The sequence below is a fragment of the Neltuma alba genome, unplaced genomic scaffold (genome assembly GCF_004799145.2).
Source record: "Neltuma alba isolate B1F8T4 unplaced genomic scaffold, ASM479914v2 tig00010372_pilon, whole genome shotgun sequence".
In the NCBI taxonomy this organism is placed as follows: Eukaryota; Viridiplantae; Streptophyta; class Magnoliopsida; order Fabales; family Fabaceae; genus Neltuma; species Neltuma alba.
The window spans coordinates 394,701-413,389 of record NW_021635277.1 but is presented as its reverse complement, the minus strand read 5'-3'; the positions used below and the strand labels follow the sequence as shown (position 1 = coordinate 413,389).

Genomic DNA, 18,689 nt, shown 5'->3' with positions numbered 1-18,689 from the left:
AGGTAATAAATTTTCGAATAAAATATATACTTTAGGTTTATGCACAGAGGCAACAAATTATAAAATATAATGAATTATAGATTTTACAATATCATTTTAACATGTTTTTTCAACTTATATCTTTAGGTTTTAATTTTCGCCAAATATGCATTTTTAAAGTCCCCGTTAATGGGTTCAATCCATTGGATCCGGACCCAACCCACTTAGTCAAACCCGTGCGTCGGATTATCCAGATGAATGCTATCAAGACTTTAAAGAAGCGCTAGGATATTGCTGCGGTTCATATTATAGGAAGCCTTCTAAAAAGTATTTTTAAACCATTTTATAAGACATTTAGATAATTTTGATAAGAATTAAACATTTTTTTATTTATATGCTCATACTACTTCCGCGCCTTAACATAAGAGTTAGTTTGATTTTGATTTGGTCCTAAATATAAGATTCCAATTCACTTTGTCTCTCATATATATATTTATTTTTCCCCAAGGTAGCCCTGGAGCAATTATACATATTAAAAGTTTCCATCAAATGTTAAAACTAATACGCTTGATTAATAAGGGTATTTGAAAAAAAAAACATCTATTTATTATACATAACTAATTCAACAAACTTTTTAATTTACTCAAATTACTCAACTAACTTTATATATATTAAGTCCCGGAGGTGGTATTTAATGAGAATAGTGAAGGAATAAAAATTAATTAATATAATGCTGGAATTAATATGATTAATAATAACATGGACCCTGAAACAACAGAGATCTATAACCAAACCAAGCACAGACATACATAGAAGTAAGACCTATTTTTATAGTATATAGTTTAGTTAGAAAGCAACCTCCATTAATGTAGAAGCCTCATAATAGATCAAGTTCCCCAAGTACTTGATCCACTTCGTGAATGAACCTCTTCATAGCATTGAGAGGCAAGGAGCATGGGACAACAATACACTCCTCTCCTTTTGCATTCTGACATCTAACATAATAGCTTAGTCCCTGAAAGTCATCGGTTCCGGCCGTCGCGGGTCCACCGTACACGGCCTTACCCCACCCAAAATCCACATCTCTGAACCCAAGACGCGAAATATCCGAGACACTCCATGTTCCACGCATTGTGAAGCCCGGTCGTCCTTTTATGACCATAAGATCAGCCACAGATTGTATATACTCCACCGTTGCCTCAGCTTTGGCCTTCTTCACCAACTCCAAGGCATACCCTAGTGGATTTTCACAGAGCTTTCCTGCGGTTGTGACTGCAGCTGGATACACAAAAGCATTGCCATAGTAACCAGGTGGCAATAATGGAGGATTCGATTTGCCTCTTATGTTACTGACACACAAAAAGCGAACCTCCTCGGAGGACTCTAATTGCAATGCTTTAGTACGACAACGCCAGAGGAAAGCGGTAAGAGCTTCAAACCTCGTAGTGTGTTCACCATTATTGTAAGGGGAAAACAATTGACGGATGGCTTCTAGCTTTTTGGGTCCAAAGAAGAAAGAGTGGTGAACGATGCTTTCTTGGGTCCATATTGGATCATTGTTATTGGGCAGTTGCTCGTACTCACGATGCGTGCAAGTAACTCTAGGCGGATCCCTTGCTGATAGCAGCTCTCTCCGCCATACCGGAGCAACGGACGGTTCACTTGCGCCGCCGGCAATCTCTGCCACGGCGTTTAGGAATTGGAACATGCCAGGACCATCACTTATAGTGTGACTTAGGCTGTGGGCAAAGATGAATCCCCCACACTTGAGGCGTGTAACCTATACCAACATGTGCAACCATTAATGAGCATTCTTATATATAAATATATATAGGTATGTATGTATGTATAGATATGGTTGAAACCAAAGTGCTGGGCGAAAGGAAGACCTGGATAGTTAAGAGAGGACAGTTGAGAAGTCCCTCAGAACCAGGAACTTTATAAAGAAGGTCATCAAAGTATGGGAAGGGAGGGTGAAGAGGATCACCGAATTGGTGAAGAGAGACATCAGCATCGGCTTCAATGAACATCACTCCTTCTCCATTACAATCCACCATAAGCTTCCGTCCATCTCCTTCCCTAAGTCGACCTGCAATTGGGTAGTAAAACACCAGAGCTTGAGCCAGTGCGTTCTTGATGACTTGAGCTGGGTCCTTTCCTCTCATGGACGTTTTGTGACCATAGAAGTGTATCGCCGGCATCTGAAATCGAAAACCATCTTGGTCATCTATGTCGGAAAGCAGTTTCAATTCATGAGGGGTGGGCTTCGCCGGAGTCACCAGTTCTGGTTCTCGCCGCCTCACTGTAAACACTACATCACCGCCGGAAAATGCCGCAGGCAGAGCCATGTCATCACACATATTGACAAGATTGCAAATGGAGGAGGCGACCTAGAGTGTTAATCACAATGAGCTATGTTCTGCGTTGGGTTTATTTTTGAGGGAGGTAAAAATATTTATAGCGTTATAATAATGGGACAATATCAGTATCCAAATAATATTGGGCCTACTTAGTTTTCTGTTTTCAAAACAGTTTTTTTAAATAAAAATTTTTAAAATGTGTTATTATCATTGTGTTCTGAAAAATAAAAAAAATACTACTTTCTGTCCTTAATATAAAAACTAATTGACTAATTTAAATAAATTAAGAAAACTAGTTAAATTAGTTATTTGTAATGAATAAGTGTTATTTTTCCTAAAATATCCTTACTAGTCAAGTATATTAATTATAACTACTACTATTATAAGAACTACTTTGAAAAAAATAGATAAATATATGAGATAAAATATATTGGGTCTTATATTTAACACTAAAATAAAAGCGAAACTAACTCTTATATTAAAAATTAGAGGTATTTATTATTGTTTCTATGGATATTTCTTATATATATGTGGCCCTGGGTTGAGCCAGTGACCCGATGGAGTGGTGAAGGTATTTGAATTATGAACTCTAGAGTTGGCACTGGGATAGGACAGCGCTTGATGCTTGGCTGGGATAGTAGCATAAAAGCTCATCTATTAACGAGAAGTGACCAGTTTGATCCCGATTGCAACCTCTTACTGTAGTCTAGAAGAAAAGATAAGAAAAATAAAAAGCCGTGAGAGAGTGAGCGGTGTAGGTAGAGAAAGTGACGTGAAAAGGAGTGTGAAAAGAAGAATGCTAATTATTTCAACGCCCCTTAATGAATTGAAATTTGTTGACTTTCCATGGCTGTGCACCGGCCAGCAAATTAAACCCCTACCAATATATTTGGCCATGTAACCACGTAATGTGGACCAGCTTGTGAGATGGTATGATTTTAGGTTATACCTAATCTAACTTTGAGGATTAAGACCGAAGCCCGATACAAGTGAGGAAAAGTATGGGTCCATAGCGGTAGTTTTCCCTTTGTGATTTAAATTAGACTCGTGTAACTATGTAATCACTTCTATGTGTGAAATATGCTAAATGGGTTTGAGGAAATTAGTTTTTGGAGAACTGAATGATGATAACTTTCTAATGCCTCCTTTCTCTCGGGCTATTACTTCTTCTCTCTTTCATGGTGTTATCATTTTACTATTACAAAAATACAATGCTTGACGATTATTTATTATAATAATTGATAGTTATGAACCGTCAAATATGCAAACATTGTCATATATGGTTACAAAAATAGTTGACAGTCGTAATGCAAAAATCTTCTAGTATTTAGCTCAATAAAACGTTTTCTTGTAGCAAATACTTAACAATTTAACTCATAATCGTCAAGTGTAATTACCAATACTTAATTAATCTATATTTGAGTCCAAACTTGTGATTTGATTTTGTGCCAACCTTCATGACACTTATCTTTGCGTACACTCCAAAACTATCATCAATATCACCAATCATTTCGGAGAATTGAATGACAACTTCCAAATGACCCCTCTCTATCAATATTGCTTCTTCTCTCCTCCATGGTGTCATCTATCATTTTCTGTGCATGCATCACAATTAGAACTGGTAATATGGCAGGTCCAACCCGCTAACCTACCAAAAATGGCGGGTTAGGGTTGGTCAAAAGCCAACCGACTAGTAAATGAGCTTTTTTAACTCGTATTGCCGGGCCCGCAACCTGCCGTGGGTTAGCCTACCAACCCGCGGGCTAACCCACATTTATTTTTTTATTTTTTTGGAAAATTTTTAATTATTATAATTATATTATTATATATTATATCCTATCTAAAAAAATTTAAAAAAATACTTATATAATTTATTTGGTGCTTTTAATCAAATATTTTAAGGAAAAAGAAAAAATTTATTACTATTTTTGGAAATTGTATAAGAAAAAGAATTACAAAATAAAAGAAAATTTTCAACAAAAAAAAGTATTGGCGGCCCACCAACCCATCTTGGTGGGTTAGGGTTAGCTAAAAGCTAACCTGCCTTCAAACAAGCCTTTTCAACCTAACCGTCACGGGTCGATCCACAACCCGCGGGTTGGCCTGTATTACCAGCCCTAATCACAATCGGAGTTTAAACTTGTGATTTGGTTTCTTCCAGGTACGTCCCAAAACCTTCATTAATATCACCAAAATATAATTTAGGCTATGGGTTGATTAAGATTGCTATAAGTTTGTATTCTCCTCCTTCAAAAATAGGTTAGTAAGAGGGATGAGCAATATTGAAAAATAGAAGTGACATATTTGTAAGTAATAGGAAGAAATGCAGATAAGAAACGCATATTTATAAATAATCATGCTATATATCTGTTTCCTCATGTTCAGCTGCATGAATTTTATGCATACTTTGTTCTTTGTATACATGCTCACCTTTATTTTGGAAATTGACACTTTATTCTCTCGGAAATAACTACTGTCCTCATGAGTTTAATGATTTTTGACGTGATTTTATTTGTATTTTTATCTCTCTGTGTGTGAGAGTGCGCGAGAAAGGCACCTCATAGGATTCATATTGGATTGCATTTTGTGTTACTTTCAGAAAAGGTAAGATCCTATCCTTAAAATAAGCACGCAGCTAACTAATAAGGTTTACAAAATGTTTGAACTCATTTTTTGGGCCCTATATCCGTACTTATTGTCATTTGGGTTGTTGTGTCCTCTCGGTCTAGAGATTGACATAAATTCCTTGTGAATGCAATTGACAAAACTGGACTTAGATAGGGCATGCAAAGCCAGATACCTTACAAATTCTTATATTTTAAATGTCTTCTCTACAGTAATCATTTGGAGCCATGGCATTCCAATAACTGGAATTTTTTTTGGTAGGATCACACAGAAGAAGTATCTTTTGATAAACTTATGGATTGCAATATTGCTTATATGCAAGACTAACCCAGAAGAGCATAGCGATATCGCAAATAAGTCATAATTAAAGTTGCAGACTTGTAATATCCTTCTTACACGGGGCGATCTGTTTTTTCTTCTTTAATGCATATTTAGGAGTTTGAGTTTTTAGATTTCTTAGTGTTTTGTAACTTCGGTATCGGATGTGTCTTGTAAGTTTTGTTGCTGGCTCTGGTCGTTCCTCTGCTGTTTAGTTTTCAATACTGTTATTTCATCTTGGTGTTTTATTAATATAGGGCTGACGAAGAACCTGTTGATCCTAAGGGATATCTTGAAGAGTCTTGCAAACCAAAGTGTGTGAAACCATTACTTGAATATCAGGTATGCGTTTTGAAAATTTTCTTTTTGATGTTTAGGATTGGAAGCCATATCATTTCAATGACTAATCAGCTTTTGTCTCCAAGACATAAACTCAAGGTCCTTTTACTTTCAATCAGTTATAGACAGGAGACACTTGTGGCATCAAATGATTCTGAAAAATTTCACTTTGAAATTTCTTATTTTATTTTGGACACATTGGTTGTGGTATAGAGTAGAATGTGGGCCCCAGAGAATTCAGTTGATCAGTCATTCACCCTAGGGAAGGAAACCAAAATGAATAAACAAAAATATAGAGTCATAAGGTGGGTAAAATTGTTTAAGATAATACAGGATTTGGTTCTAACCAGTGAAATCCCATTAAATTCTGATGAAAAATCTGCCATGAGGAAATTTAGAATGACAGGGATGTTGTTGATATATTATAGGTGCATAGGGAATTGAAGATGATATTAAATGGATAAAATTTAATTAATTAAACCAAAGGATTGGATCTAGTGGAAGGGGCTAGTAACTCACAATGCAAAGAGCTGAGGTTAGAATTCCTATTGGATGAGGTGGTTACATTTAGTACCCAACAGTACCTCAAATAGGATTGCATCCAATAAAAAAATACCTGTGCTTAGTAAACAAAATTAGTTAATTATAGAACAAAAAGATAATCACTAACCGTGGCAAGAAATAGGGAAAACTACGGGCCGTTTGGTTTAATCCCATTGCACACATGCAATGGTAATTCTTATTGCATTACCACATATGACTTGTTTGGTTGGACTTATTGACGGTAAAAGAGATTACATTGGTAAAAATGATTGCATATTTTTTTGGTAATATTCATTCCTAGGGGAACCCCTATGAATCCTCATTGCAAATATGTAATATTTTATGAAATATCAATTTTGTCCTAAATAACATAACGAAAAGACAAAATTTGCCCTCATAAACAAATTGCCTAATTAGATTAGTCGTGAGCAAATCTCACAAATCGTACAAGCAGATTGTTCATCAGCACAATCTCATGCGATCGGATTGTTCATCAGCTAAATCTCACAAATTATGCAATCACGTCATTAATCAAGAAATCTCACAAATGGTGGAATCCACTTATTCATCAGCAAAAGCCCTAGCATATATCTCCAAAAATGCAAACATGGGTGCGACACTCAAGAACAAGGTGGGTTTGCGGCAAACAGAAGGAGAGACATCCTTACTTGCACTGATGAGGTAAGTGTTGGTTTTTTGTCCTCTTTCAGTGTTGTTTCTTCTACTATTGCCATTCATTTTGTTATTGTTTTCCATTGAGTTCTGATTGAAGTCGCTATCTTGTGCGTCTGTGAAGGGAGGGGGCTAAGAAAAATAGTTGAAGAATTTGTCAACCATGATTTTGGGTTTCTAGTTTCAAAAAACCCAAACAAAAAACACTGGCAGCTCTATCTTGCGTGTGTCACTAGTTCATATATTTTTATATACTGATATTGATGAAATATGAACAAATGGGATTTGAAATATTGAAAGGACAAGACAATTATACTTATACTTTAAAAAAGAAATTAATCTTTTTTTGGTAGTTTGGAGGTGCAGGAGTGCGGGTTTAGTATTGAATTCTTATGTCTTACCCTCAGAACAAGAAAACGTTGATAAAATTAATTTGTATGTTATATTTTCTTGGAAGTGATATTCATAATTTATTTGAATATGATTTTATTTTTTAAGTGACATGAATTGTTGCTCTATATGAATTTTTTAAATGAAGTATGATTTCTTTAAGTGATATGTTCCTCTACTATTGTTGTTCTATATTTTCTTTAATTGGTGCTTTGTATCCTTGTGCTAAATGGTTGATAGCTCCATGGGCTTTTTTTTTTAAATTTAAACATATATATGAATAGTTAACTGAAACAGACAATATGGACCAAGAGAGTGACGAAGCAGATCTCCATCTAATGCTTGGATGGTTAATGGTTTTCACGCTTTTCAAAGAATATTGATGAATATGATATGTGCTATAACTATTTTAAGCAAAAGGAGCATACAAGATCGTTCTTACTCTCTTGATTTTCATACTAAGAGCAGGCATCTTAGGGAGTTGGTTTATGGTAGTGACAATACTTATTACAATCAAATTAGGATGTATAGATCTACATTTGATAAACTTTGTGGTATGCTAGATACAATAGGTGGCCTCAAACCATCTAGACACATGCTAGTGGATGAGCAAGTAGCTATGTTCTTGTGTATACTTGCTCATCATATGAAAAATAGGGCAACCCAATTTGAGTTTGGGAGGTCTAGGGAGACCATTAGTAGGTATTTCACCATAGTACTAAGAGCCATGATGCGCATCCAAGGAGAACTTTTTAAAACTCCTGAGCCAATTCTTGAAGATTCAAATGATAAGAGGTGGAAGTGGTTTAAGGTACCAATACATCTTGTATTTTGAAATTAACTTATGAGGTAATACATGGTACCTTATATGATTATTTTTGGATGCAGGGCTGCTTGGGTGCATTAGATGGCACACACATACAGGTTCAAGTTCTGATTTCCATAAAAGCTAGGTATCAAAATAGCAAAGGAGAAGTAACTACTAATCTACTTGGTGTATGCTCCCCAGATGGCCAATTTATACTTGTATACCAGGGTTGGGAAGGCTTTGTAGCAGATAGAAGAGTGTTACGAGATGCTATTGATAGACCTAATGGCTTCAAGGTAGCCCAAGGTACAAATACAACATTAATTCCTTCATTGTTTAGAGTTTACATGTTGACTTTGTGTCCTATGTGTTTATTTTTGACAATTATTAATTGGATGCAGAAAACTTTTATTTGGTTGATGTGGGCTACACTAATTGTCAAGGGTTTTTTGCCTTGTACAGAGGTCAACGGTATCATCTAAGTGAGTGGTGAGAGGGTCGACATCCTCAAACTCCCCAAGAGTGTTTTAACATGCAGCACTCATCGACACGAAATATAATTGAAAGGTGTTTTGGGATGTTGAAATTGAGATGGGCAATATTAAGAAGTCCATATTTTATCCCATTCGCATGCAGAATCGATAAATCATTGCTTATTGCTTGCTCCATAATCTCATAGTGCGGGACAACTTAAATGATCCATTAGCAGTTGAATATGATACATAAGAGGAACCAAACATCCTCGTGGAGTTTAATCCCATTGTGACTATGGAGTCTTCAGATGCTTAGAGTGCACTTCGGGATAATTTAGCCAATGAAATGTGTAATGCATTTAGAGCTCGTAGGGGAAATAGATAAGCTATTTGTGATGGATTTGATATTTTTATGTTATCAGTACTTTAATTTGGATTTAAAACTTTCATGTTATATATGATTTTATGATATATGTGTAATTCAAATTTGTTGGAATGTGTTTGAAAGCTATTTTCCATTATCAATTTGTGTGTTTCACATTATACCTAGTTTCAATGTGTTTATATGATCTTGTTAGAATGGACAATCAAGAGCAGGATAATGCCTCCAACGGACTGAAGCATTTGTGGACTGATTCTGAGGATGATGTACTTGTTGATTGTTTGGTTCAATTAAAGGTGAAAGGCAGGTTTGTTGTCGATATAGGATTTGGTGGAGGCTATGTGGGCAAGTTAGAGGAAATGCTAAAAGAAAAGATTCCGGTTACCAACATCAAAGCACATCCCAGCATATGGTCTAGATTGAGGACATTAAAGCACCAGTGGCAGATTGTACACAACATGATTTATGATGCCAATACATCTGGATTTGGTCGGGACCCAGTAAACAAGTGCATTAAAGCTGAGGATGCAGTGTGGGAGCAATATGTGAAGGTATGGCTTTTTTTTATTTTTGAAGAGGCAAAACTGGTTCATATTATTGTTATTTTACAAATATTATTGTGGTTTTAGGGGAACAAGAATGCTGGTAAATTTTGCAATAGGAAGTTACGGCACTTTGAAAAGCTAGCATTTATATAGGGAAAGGATCGAGCCACTGGCAAAAGCACTGTAATGCCTTCTCAAGCTCTTGAGGAGGCTGAACAGGAGGCAAATGAAAATGAAAAAACAACTGAAAATGAACAAGCTGAGCCTACTATTGAACAATATGTTGAGCGGATCAAAATGACAGCCAGCCACATGTTTCTTCAACTGAGGCACACTCAACATCTAGGAAGAGGTGTAGAACAAGTCGTGATGGTTTAGAATTGTTGTCTGAAGCAATGAAGGAATCTTTTAAGACTTTGATCTAAGTCTCCGATAACATACGCAAATCATTTGTTGAGGCTCGTCAGGATTCTTCTCTTGTGAAAGTTGCTCAACAACTATACACTGAACTGCTAAAAGTTGAAGGGCTGACATTTGAAGAGATCAACAGAGCTCATGTTAGAATTGCTAAATCTCAGAATCTAATTATTGGATTTCCACTCATTCTAGATGAACTCAAGGTTGCTTGGGTTCGCAATGTCATCAACTAGCTAGTATAACTATTTTACTAGTGCTTGATTAGAGGAACTCCATGTTTGAGTTTTTGTTTAGGTATCACAAGTGCTACATTTAATTATGTGGTGTGTATGGCTGCATAAGACATCTTTTTTATTTATGCACTTCTAAATAAAATGTGCGGCAAATTTATATTTAAAGGTTGCTCATACCACTATCCTCTCTTTCATTGTTGTTTTCAATTGCATGAAGTATAACTAATTTGCTCAAATTTAGTGAGCCTTGCTGCTACATCACACAAAAATTAGTAACCAGATTGGTTTTACTGTTTTAAAGCATTTCAAAATTTAATGAATAGTGACTATCATAAAGAAATATTGAATGAGGAAATAGAGAAAATATATAGCTTTCCGTGGCATTGAGATTCATTACAAAATATTTACAATACATTTTCCTTCTAAGAGCATCTAATATGATGCCACCTTACACACGTCTTATAAAGAAAAGGTTCACGTTTTGCAACTTGGAAGTGTCTTCAGGTTTGCTTGATTTGTTCATCCTGGTATTTGCACTATCATGTGAAGAAGACCTGATCCATCTATCAGTTCCTCACTTTGATAGCTTAAGCTTGCAGCATCAAACATCCCTATACTATAGCAACTATCTCTAAGGCCTGAATTGCAAGAAATCAATTCCTGTATAAATTCAATCAGAATTTGTTTTTAAAAGGGCAAAAAACAAACTTACGGCATGGAGAAAAGATAAAGTGTAAATTCAAGTTGGAATCAACATGATATGCCAAATTTAAATTATTTTACTTGGATGAGTAAAACCAGAAATCTTGAATGAAACCCCACAAGTCATCATAACAGTAAAGTCCTTGGATTATGTAATATAGCTAACATTCTTTCTTGGGTTCGCATTATGCAAATTATTACACGTTGATGAATTCCTCTTTTTTAATGTTGTTTTTTATTCAATAATTTGGCACTTAGTACATGTCAAAGTTTTTAATATACTATTTTCATCAAATATGTTATGACTTGCATAACTCATGAATTTTTCAATGATTACAGACCATACCAAAGTTTGTTGGCATCATCTAAGCTTGAAATGGTTGTCCATGGTTCACCTCCTACGGTTTCTATCTTCTGTATATTTGGACAAGTAAAATAATAAGAGACCCCCATTCAAACAAAATTTCTTTTTAACAACAACACAAAATCAGACTTAAAATTAGAATTATTTGATACAACCAACTATACCAGGGAATAAGAATTGAATTTTTGCACTAACCATGTCTGTGTCAACATGGCCAAAGTCTAATCGCCAACCCAATTTCTTAATCAAATCTTGTGAGAAATGAGTATTAGAACCACGTTGTGCATTAACCTTTGACCTTAATTGAGCGAGACAATGACAAATACAAAGGGAGAGCTTAGACATAGAACTGTATGAAAAAAACAACCATGCAAGTCTACCGTGCGCGTCCTCTGCCACAGGAATGGGTGCAGCTGATGAACACGAGAGAATGTGGAAAAGGGGTCGAGCGAGGGAATTATCTGTGGGGTAAAATGGTCTTTTTATCGCATTTTAATTTTATATGATCATTAAAAAAATACTTCATTGCACTCTCATTTATAAACATACCAAACACTAATGACGTAATTACTATTACATTGTATACCCATTACATGGCACTGCATTGCAATGCGAAGTGCAATGGGATTGAACCAAACGAGCCCTACTAGAAATGCAATGTAGATGTAGCAAACAGTTATTTGGGTTGTAGCTGTCCCATTGTTTGGGCTTTGTTCTGCACCATGGTTATTTAAATTGGATCATATAAATCCACTCAACTAATAAACCGATGGTTTTACAAAGCATTCAAACTTGTTTTCTTCACCTTGGTTTCAAAATTAGAAGTTGGCAATGCAATCTCAAACTGGGGATGGAAAGAGTGATATTGTGGATTTTCCATCTCCCAAATCTTTGAGCGAATGCAATTTTTGATGCCAGATAAAGTTCAATTCTTCTACTTTCTGCAAGCATGCATTAAAAGGATCCAAGATGATGAATCTTGGCACAAACATCGCACAGGACAATATTGTGATTATTGGTCATGATTGACAAATGTGTAAGTATCACTTTATAGAATATATTGAACAATGTTAGAGTTACATTATAGCTTTGTATTCAAAAGTAGGAGCTATAAGAAAAGTTGTTTTGTGCTTTATAAGACAAAAGTCTTCTTACATAAATAAGCTAATCCAAATACCCTCGCAAAGAAAAGATAGACAGGATTGCTACGTGGATAAGATTTCTTGGTATTGATGTTGAATTGTTTGACAAGAAGATTTTATATAATTTGGATAGTATGGTAGGTAAGGTCCTTGGGTTAGATAAGTATATCGTTGGTAGAGGGAGAAACAAGTTTGCCCATGTGTACGTAGAACCGAACCTAACTAAACCTTTAATTCCTCATTATATGATTGATGGAGAGATGAAACAAATTGAATATGAAAGTTTGCATACTTTGTGCTCAAATTGCAGAATGTATGGACATTTTCAGAACTCTTGCCTGGACATGAAGAAGGAATTTGGGAATAGTAATGAGGTGGTTGCAGACCTAGAGGATGGTATGGTTGTTAGAGAGCGTGAAAGCATAGGGCTATTGAACCTGGAAGAGAGTCCTTGGAAGGTAGTCTTGAGGAATAGGAGATAGAGGAGAGTGAAGGTTGAAAGTGGTAGTGTTCAGACCTCTTCACCTTTTATTGTCCTTGATAACTACGTAGTCTCTAGGAATGGCGATAGAATGGCTCAAGATGCGAGGAAGGAAGTCATTTTAGCTGATAGGAGGTTTGTTAAAAAAAGAAGAAGAAGAGTAGTGTTGTTACACCAAAGAACCCTATAGCTCTATTGATGGATATTTCCAATGTACCTAGTAGGACCCAACCTCCTAAGTTAAGAAGATAGACTAGGTTAGCACCATTTAAGGGTGGGGAGGGGACTACTGAGGGATATGATATGGGTCTTGAAGTGACTCACAAGCCTCGCAAAACTTTAGTAGAGGAGGTCTGATAGTTTTATGGTGATGACATGGCTAAAGAAAGGGGCTTCTGGATTGAAAAAAGACTTGTCTTTGGCCAAAAGGGTCCCTGTGGAAATTCTAAGTTTGGATAGAATGAGGAGTTGTCATGTAAAAAGGAAGGTAAATCTCCAACTTTGTTTGCTAATGTTGAAATTCAGAGTGTGGAATTGTAGGGGCGCAACTAGCAAAGGCTTTATAGCTACTCTTGCGAATTTGATTTAGATGAATAAACCAGATTTTGTTGTGTTGCTCGAGACACGAATTAGTAGGACGAAGGTGGCGCATGTTATCTGTTCGTTGGGTTTCAAACACTTTGAGTTAGTGGAGGCTAGAGGCTTCTCTGGGGGGTTTTTGGTTATTTTGGAATGATGCCCACCTTAAAATTGAGGTTTTGTTGCGACATTCACTATTCCTTCATTGTTCTCATGTTTGTTATGGTAATTTGATATCATGGTTTCTCACTGCTGTCTATGCAAATCCTCATGAGAACCAATGGCAAGAGCTTTGGGAAAAGATTGATGAGATTGCTGGAAATAAGTGTTATTTTTTTTAAAATATCCTTATTAATTAAGTATATTGACTATATATACTGTTACTAAAAGGACTCCTTTGGGGGAAAAATGTACAAATATGAGAGACAAAGTGGATTAGGATTTTATATTTAAGAGCAAAGTAAAAGTCAAATGAGGTCTTATATTAAGGAAAAGAGGCAGTATTCTATTTAATGAGGTTCTAATTAATGCGGGGACGATAACTATTTCATTGTTTTCCTTTATGTGTGGCTTCAACATATATGTCAATCTGTATTCTGGTGTTTGTTGAATAGACACAATAATCGTTATTATTGAGACATTCGTTAAAAATAGAGCAGACGGAAAAATACGATAGATTTATTTCTGCCGCTACCCTATAAGTAACAAACACAAAAATAAAATTATTAAATTAGCATCTGTTTTGCACTAGTACGTGTGTGATACTCAATAAAAATGATTTTTAAAATGACAAGACCATAACGTTGTTTGAAAACGTAAGTACATAAATATTCTTCTTAATCTATTATACAGTATAAATTATACTATAAAGTAAATCTTACATTTGTAAGCTGAGTACTAATATAACAAAATAGAAGCTTCAGGGATACTACTTATTATATTACTATTTATCTGAGTCACGATGGCACCTAGCCGCCAAGAGTAGTTGGCAATGTCGTGTTGAAAATTGTCGTACGGACAAATCTGGTTTGCGTGTTTGATTGCTGCTTCTATCTTAAAGGGATTGGTAAATCAAATTTAGATGAACCAAAAGTCCAAAACGCAACCTTCCCATTCATTAGAGTATAATTATTTAAGTCAATTCGTGACTTCATCAATCAAATTAATGGAGGGTTCTTGTACGTTTTCTTTTCTTTTCTTTTTTCCTCAGAAAAAACCGTAAATATTACTCTATTTTATAAAAAAATAAATAAAGAAAAATTGTTTAAAGGAACCAAGTAAAATCTAGGAGAAGCACGCAACTTGGCCAGCATATCATCCTCAGAGTTCTTTTCTCTTTCAACATGTTCATATTGAACCATTTCTCAAACGGACTATGATTCTCAACCCCATCTCATTTTATTAATAACTCATTTTACAAAAATTTATGAAGCAATTAATTTTTCAATAATTCTCTTAGTAATTATTATAAATATATTTACGGTGGAATTTTGTGAACATTAAATACAATTTTATTAATTTTATTTTTAATTAATTGTATTATCTTTTTCTTGTACTATTTCTTTTATCTTTTTCCTTATTATTTCTCTTTATCACTAATATCTTATAAATAAAGGCATATTTGAAAAAAAAAAAACTTTCCAATCCTAAATATAAACCCACTTTGTAGTGTAAATTACACTACAAAGTGGTCTTATGTTTAGGACCGGAGGAGTAGTATATTTCTTATATATTTGTAAGAGCTCCTCTAGTCTTAAATGTAAAAGCCAATTAAAGAATTAAATGCAAAACTTTAGTGTACTTTATCACTCATATTTATTATTTTTCAAACTAATTTATTTAACTTATAAATTGATATCTAATCTAATGTTACATAGAAGTAATAGATGAAGATCATGTCGTATTAGTTAAAATTAATTAATCTACTTAGCTTTCTTGATATATCTAAATTAGTTAAGTAGTTTTTATATTAAAGATAAGATGGGTAGTTTTTCTAATTCATGCATTATTCATAAAATATTATTAACAATATTATAACGGTTCTTATTACCAAATACCCCATGCAACCCAAAATCAATTTCAAAAAAGCTATTTTACAACAGAAACATATTAGAAAAATAATACAAGAATTGCTAAATTTGTGCACCAGACTCTCCAATAATTTTGCCTTAACCTTAAAATGCCTCTAAAACAGCCATGCGCGCAACCACAAAAAATCCCAAACTTATAAGAGAGTACAAGGTGGGGTTGGCGGTGCGGCGGATGTGGCGAGCGTTGCCTCGCCAGCGTTTGGAATGTTGATATATAGCACGTTTGGGGAAGGCACCGGTAGTTGAGTCATCTTTGAGGTTTTTGAGCGGAGGGTGGCTTCTCATGGCAATCGCTTTTGGCATCATAGAATTTTTAGATGAGTTCCGATCAGAAAACGAACTAGTGTGTGGATGTAATTAAATGTAGGGTGTTTGGATACCTCCAAATTAAAAAGCACTTTTTAAAAGTATTTTTTTACAAGTCAAGATATAACTCCTCGTACTTATTCTTTTTATCGTAAAATTACTTTTAAAATTATGATTCATGCTGAATGATATGCTTGTTTTCTGATGTCAAAGTGATGATTATGATTAGGGTTTTGTAATTATGTGTAGTTTGTTGGCTTTTTATTCAATAAAATGATAATTCAGCTGCAACAAACAATTATCCATATTGATGTGTTTTTATAGAACGATCAGTTTAAGGTTCTTATTATATATGAACGTATCAAAATGGTAAGATTAATTCTTTCTTTTGTACTCTTGGCTTTGATTTCTCATTTCATCATCTTGATGCCTTTTTCAGCACTGTGATGCACAGAATAGATATATGACTTGCAAGTTTTAGAAAGCTAAATTTGCATTTCTTTCTTGTAACCCTTAAATTCTATTGAATTGTGTAAAGCAGATTGAATGAATAATAGTAGCAGTGACAACAGTGTTAAAAGTAATAGTAGTAGTAGAATTGGTATCAAATGAAATGTATAGATAACTTTTTTTTTATGGCCATGTAATTGGATGAAATTTGATTAATGCTGGGCCTAAGTAGAGATAACCCTTTAAAAGACATTTTTAATATTCATTTAGACTATATCGCCCCATAAAGAGAAAAATACAAATTCAAATTTTATGAAGTATGCTTATTAGGAGGGCTTTAACGTTATTATACTCCCCCCTGACAAAAATTAATTTCAAGTACAAAGTGACTTGGGAAAACTATGATCACTTTATACCCCCCAAAAAAAAAATCATTTAGACTAGATATCTCATGCTTACGTGATCAAAATCCTCTTCTCTAGAACTAATGTATATGGGTTAAAAAACTCTAGTTAGAGAGATTAGAGTCCAAGAGGAAACAAATTGGCGACTCCTTATAAATCATATATATATATATAATATTTTTTTCTAATTATATTCTATTAAATTATATAAGGGTTATTTTATGTTGACATTTCTATGTGCATCTCACTCTATCTTTGCCATCGAGATAACTTCAGGAGTGGTTAATTAATAACAATGAATGATATTGAGGGTCAAATATACGTGCTCTGGACATAATTTTTATAGGAGTACTAAAGCACACTAGTCTCCTTATTATTTTACCTTAATTGTTACAATCATCTCCTTTGACCCTCAAAATTCAAGAGAGTTAATTATTAATTCAACAGTTAGTCGGCCGTTAATTACATATTAAGACCAAAATTTTGAGATGAAATTTTGAAATATTTATTTATTAAAATTAATTAAGATGAAGAGGCAGAGGCAAAATTATTATGATATATTTTGCGGGAGGTGAAAAATCAATGTGCGTCAATGATATACCAGTGAGTCGTCTCAACTATTTTCTTACTTGCCATTTTCTTTTTATTTAATAAATATTTTATATTTTATTTGTCGGAAACTTGCTCAAAACACCAACATTACAATGTCAGATTGACTTACTGCGTGGGTTAGCTTTAGATATCTCCATGAAGCAAACTTTCTAGACGCCCAATGGCCACGTGTCTTTTTTACGGGCAATGTCATTTGTTGTGTTTAAAGTGACAACATTTTTGAATTAAAAAAAAAAATAGGAGTCTTCCATATTGTACTTTGATAACTTTACTTTGTTGAATTATATATGTTTTATACATAAATGTTCTATTTACTATATTAATTTTTATTCAAAATTTACATTTTGAGATTATATGTGAATATTTTCATATATCTAATTAAATTAAATTATTTTAATTATAATGGACTTGATCCCTGTTCTAACTCTTGAACTACTGCTTGTGGGTTGAATAATCAATCTGATTTTCCATACAAAATTTATAAAATAGCGGGTTTTGCCTGAAACTTTTTATTTAAAATATTTTAAGCTTAAAAAAATTGTACTTGTGTCAATGAATAGTGTTTTAACATAAAGTCAAGACTCTTTTCCCAGGTCCTCACCAACATGACAGTCACGTCTAACAAAAAAGGAATAAAAGTCTAAGACACGCAATTAAGGGATAAGATTTAGCGAAATTCCTCGTAATTAATGTGATCAATTAAAGCTAGAATTTTGGGCAAAGGAAGTGTTCACACTTAATATCTGATAATATCTCGAATAGATTGTTTCTAATAAAAAGATATTATGCTTGGAAAAAAAAAAGTTCAGGACACTTGCTAGAAAGTTTCAGGGATGGTAACTTGATCATCTTCTATCTATTCTGAATGTTATTATAATAAAGTATAATAGGTTTTTACTGTACATGTATAGTTAATATATCTTTACTTAGTCAGATATTCATATAAAAAATATATTTTTATTATAAATCTAATATAAAAAGGTTTTTAATGATTTAATATAATTTTTTTAATTTTAGCTTTTTTACTTTTTTCTTTTTAAATTATATGGAATTATGTTAGATTTTTTTTATTTATACATGCTTGAAATCCGGTATTAATTTTTTAAATGACTTATAAATACTGACATGTATGGGGTGATAAATTATGAAATAAGATATTTTGATAAAATTTACAATTTACGCAGAGTGGAAAATTAATAAATAATTTCGTTCATATTATTAACCAGACTAGCTTTTAAATTTCACGGGGTGAAAGATTATGAAATAAAATAATGTGCCATTTCTATTTTTATTATGTATAAAAATAATAAATTTTAAAAATAAAATTTTTTTTTAATATTTTTAATATGCACAGGATCATAAATTTTGAACCGCACGCTATTGCTTATATTTTATAATTTTTACTATGCACGAAGGTAATAAATTTTCGAATAAAATATACAGTTTAGGTTTATGCACAGAGGTAACAAATTATA

General features: G+C 33.8%; 2 protein-coding genes across 2 annotated transcripts; one reads left to right on the top strand and one right to left on the bottom strand.

Annotated features, from left to right (window-relative positions):
• Positions 1 to 697: 697 nt before the first annotated feature.
• On the bottom strand, positions 698 to 2,414 carry LOC114756125 (benzyl alcohol O-benzoyltransferase-like). The gene is made up of 2 exons (XM_028945042.1): positions 1,869 to 2,414; positions 698 to 1,759 (listed from the first exon to the last, which is right to left on the bottom strand). The coding sequence occupies exons 1-2, from the start codon at positions 2,337 to 2,339 to the stop codon at positions 857 to 859; spliced, it is 1,374 nt and encodes a 457-aa protein (XP_028800875.1). The 5' UTR covers positions 2,340 to 2,414; the 3' UTR covers positions 698 to 856.
• A 4,390-nt stretch (positions 2,415 to 6,804) lies between these two features.
• Positions 6,805 to 9,937, top strand: LOC114756129 (uncharacterized). The gene is made up of 3 exons (XM_028945047.1): positions 6,805 to 6,845; positions 9,086 to 9,440; positions 9,519 to 9,937. Exons 1-3 carry the CDS (start codon positions 6,841 to 6,843, stop codon positions 9,585 to 9,587), a joined length of 429 nt encoding a protein of 142 aa, XP_028800880.1. The 5' UTR covers positions 6,805 to 6,840; the 3' UTR covers positions 9,588 to 9,937.
• Positions 9,938 to 18,689: the final 8,752 nt, after the last annotated feature.

Excerpts from the sequence above, each read along its gene's own strand:
- LOC114756125 (XM_028945042.1), bottom strand. The coding sequence starts at position 2,339 with ATGTGTGATGACATGGCTCTGCCTGCGGCATTTTCCGGCGGTGATGTA. Across the intron at positions 1,760-1,868 it reads GTCCTCTCTTAACTATCCAG|GTTACACGCCTCAAGTGTGG; the intron begins GTCTTCCTTTCG and ends ATGTTGGTATAG.
- LOC114756129 (XM_028945047.1), top strand. Across the intron at positions 9,441-9,518 it reads TGTGGGAGCAATATGTGAAG|GGGAACAAGAATGCTGGTAA; the intron begins GTATGGCTTTTT and ends TTGTGGTTTTAG.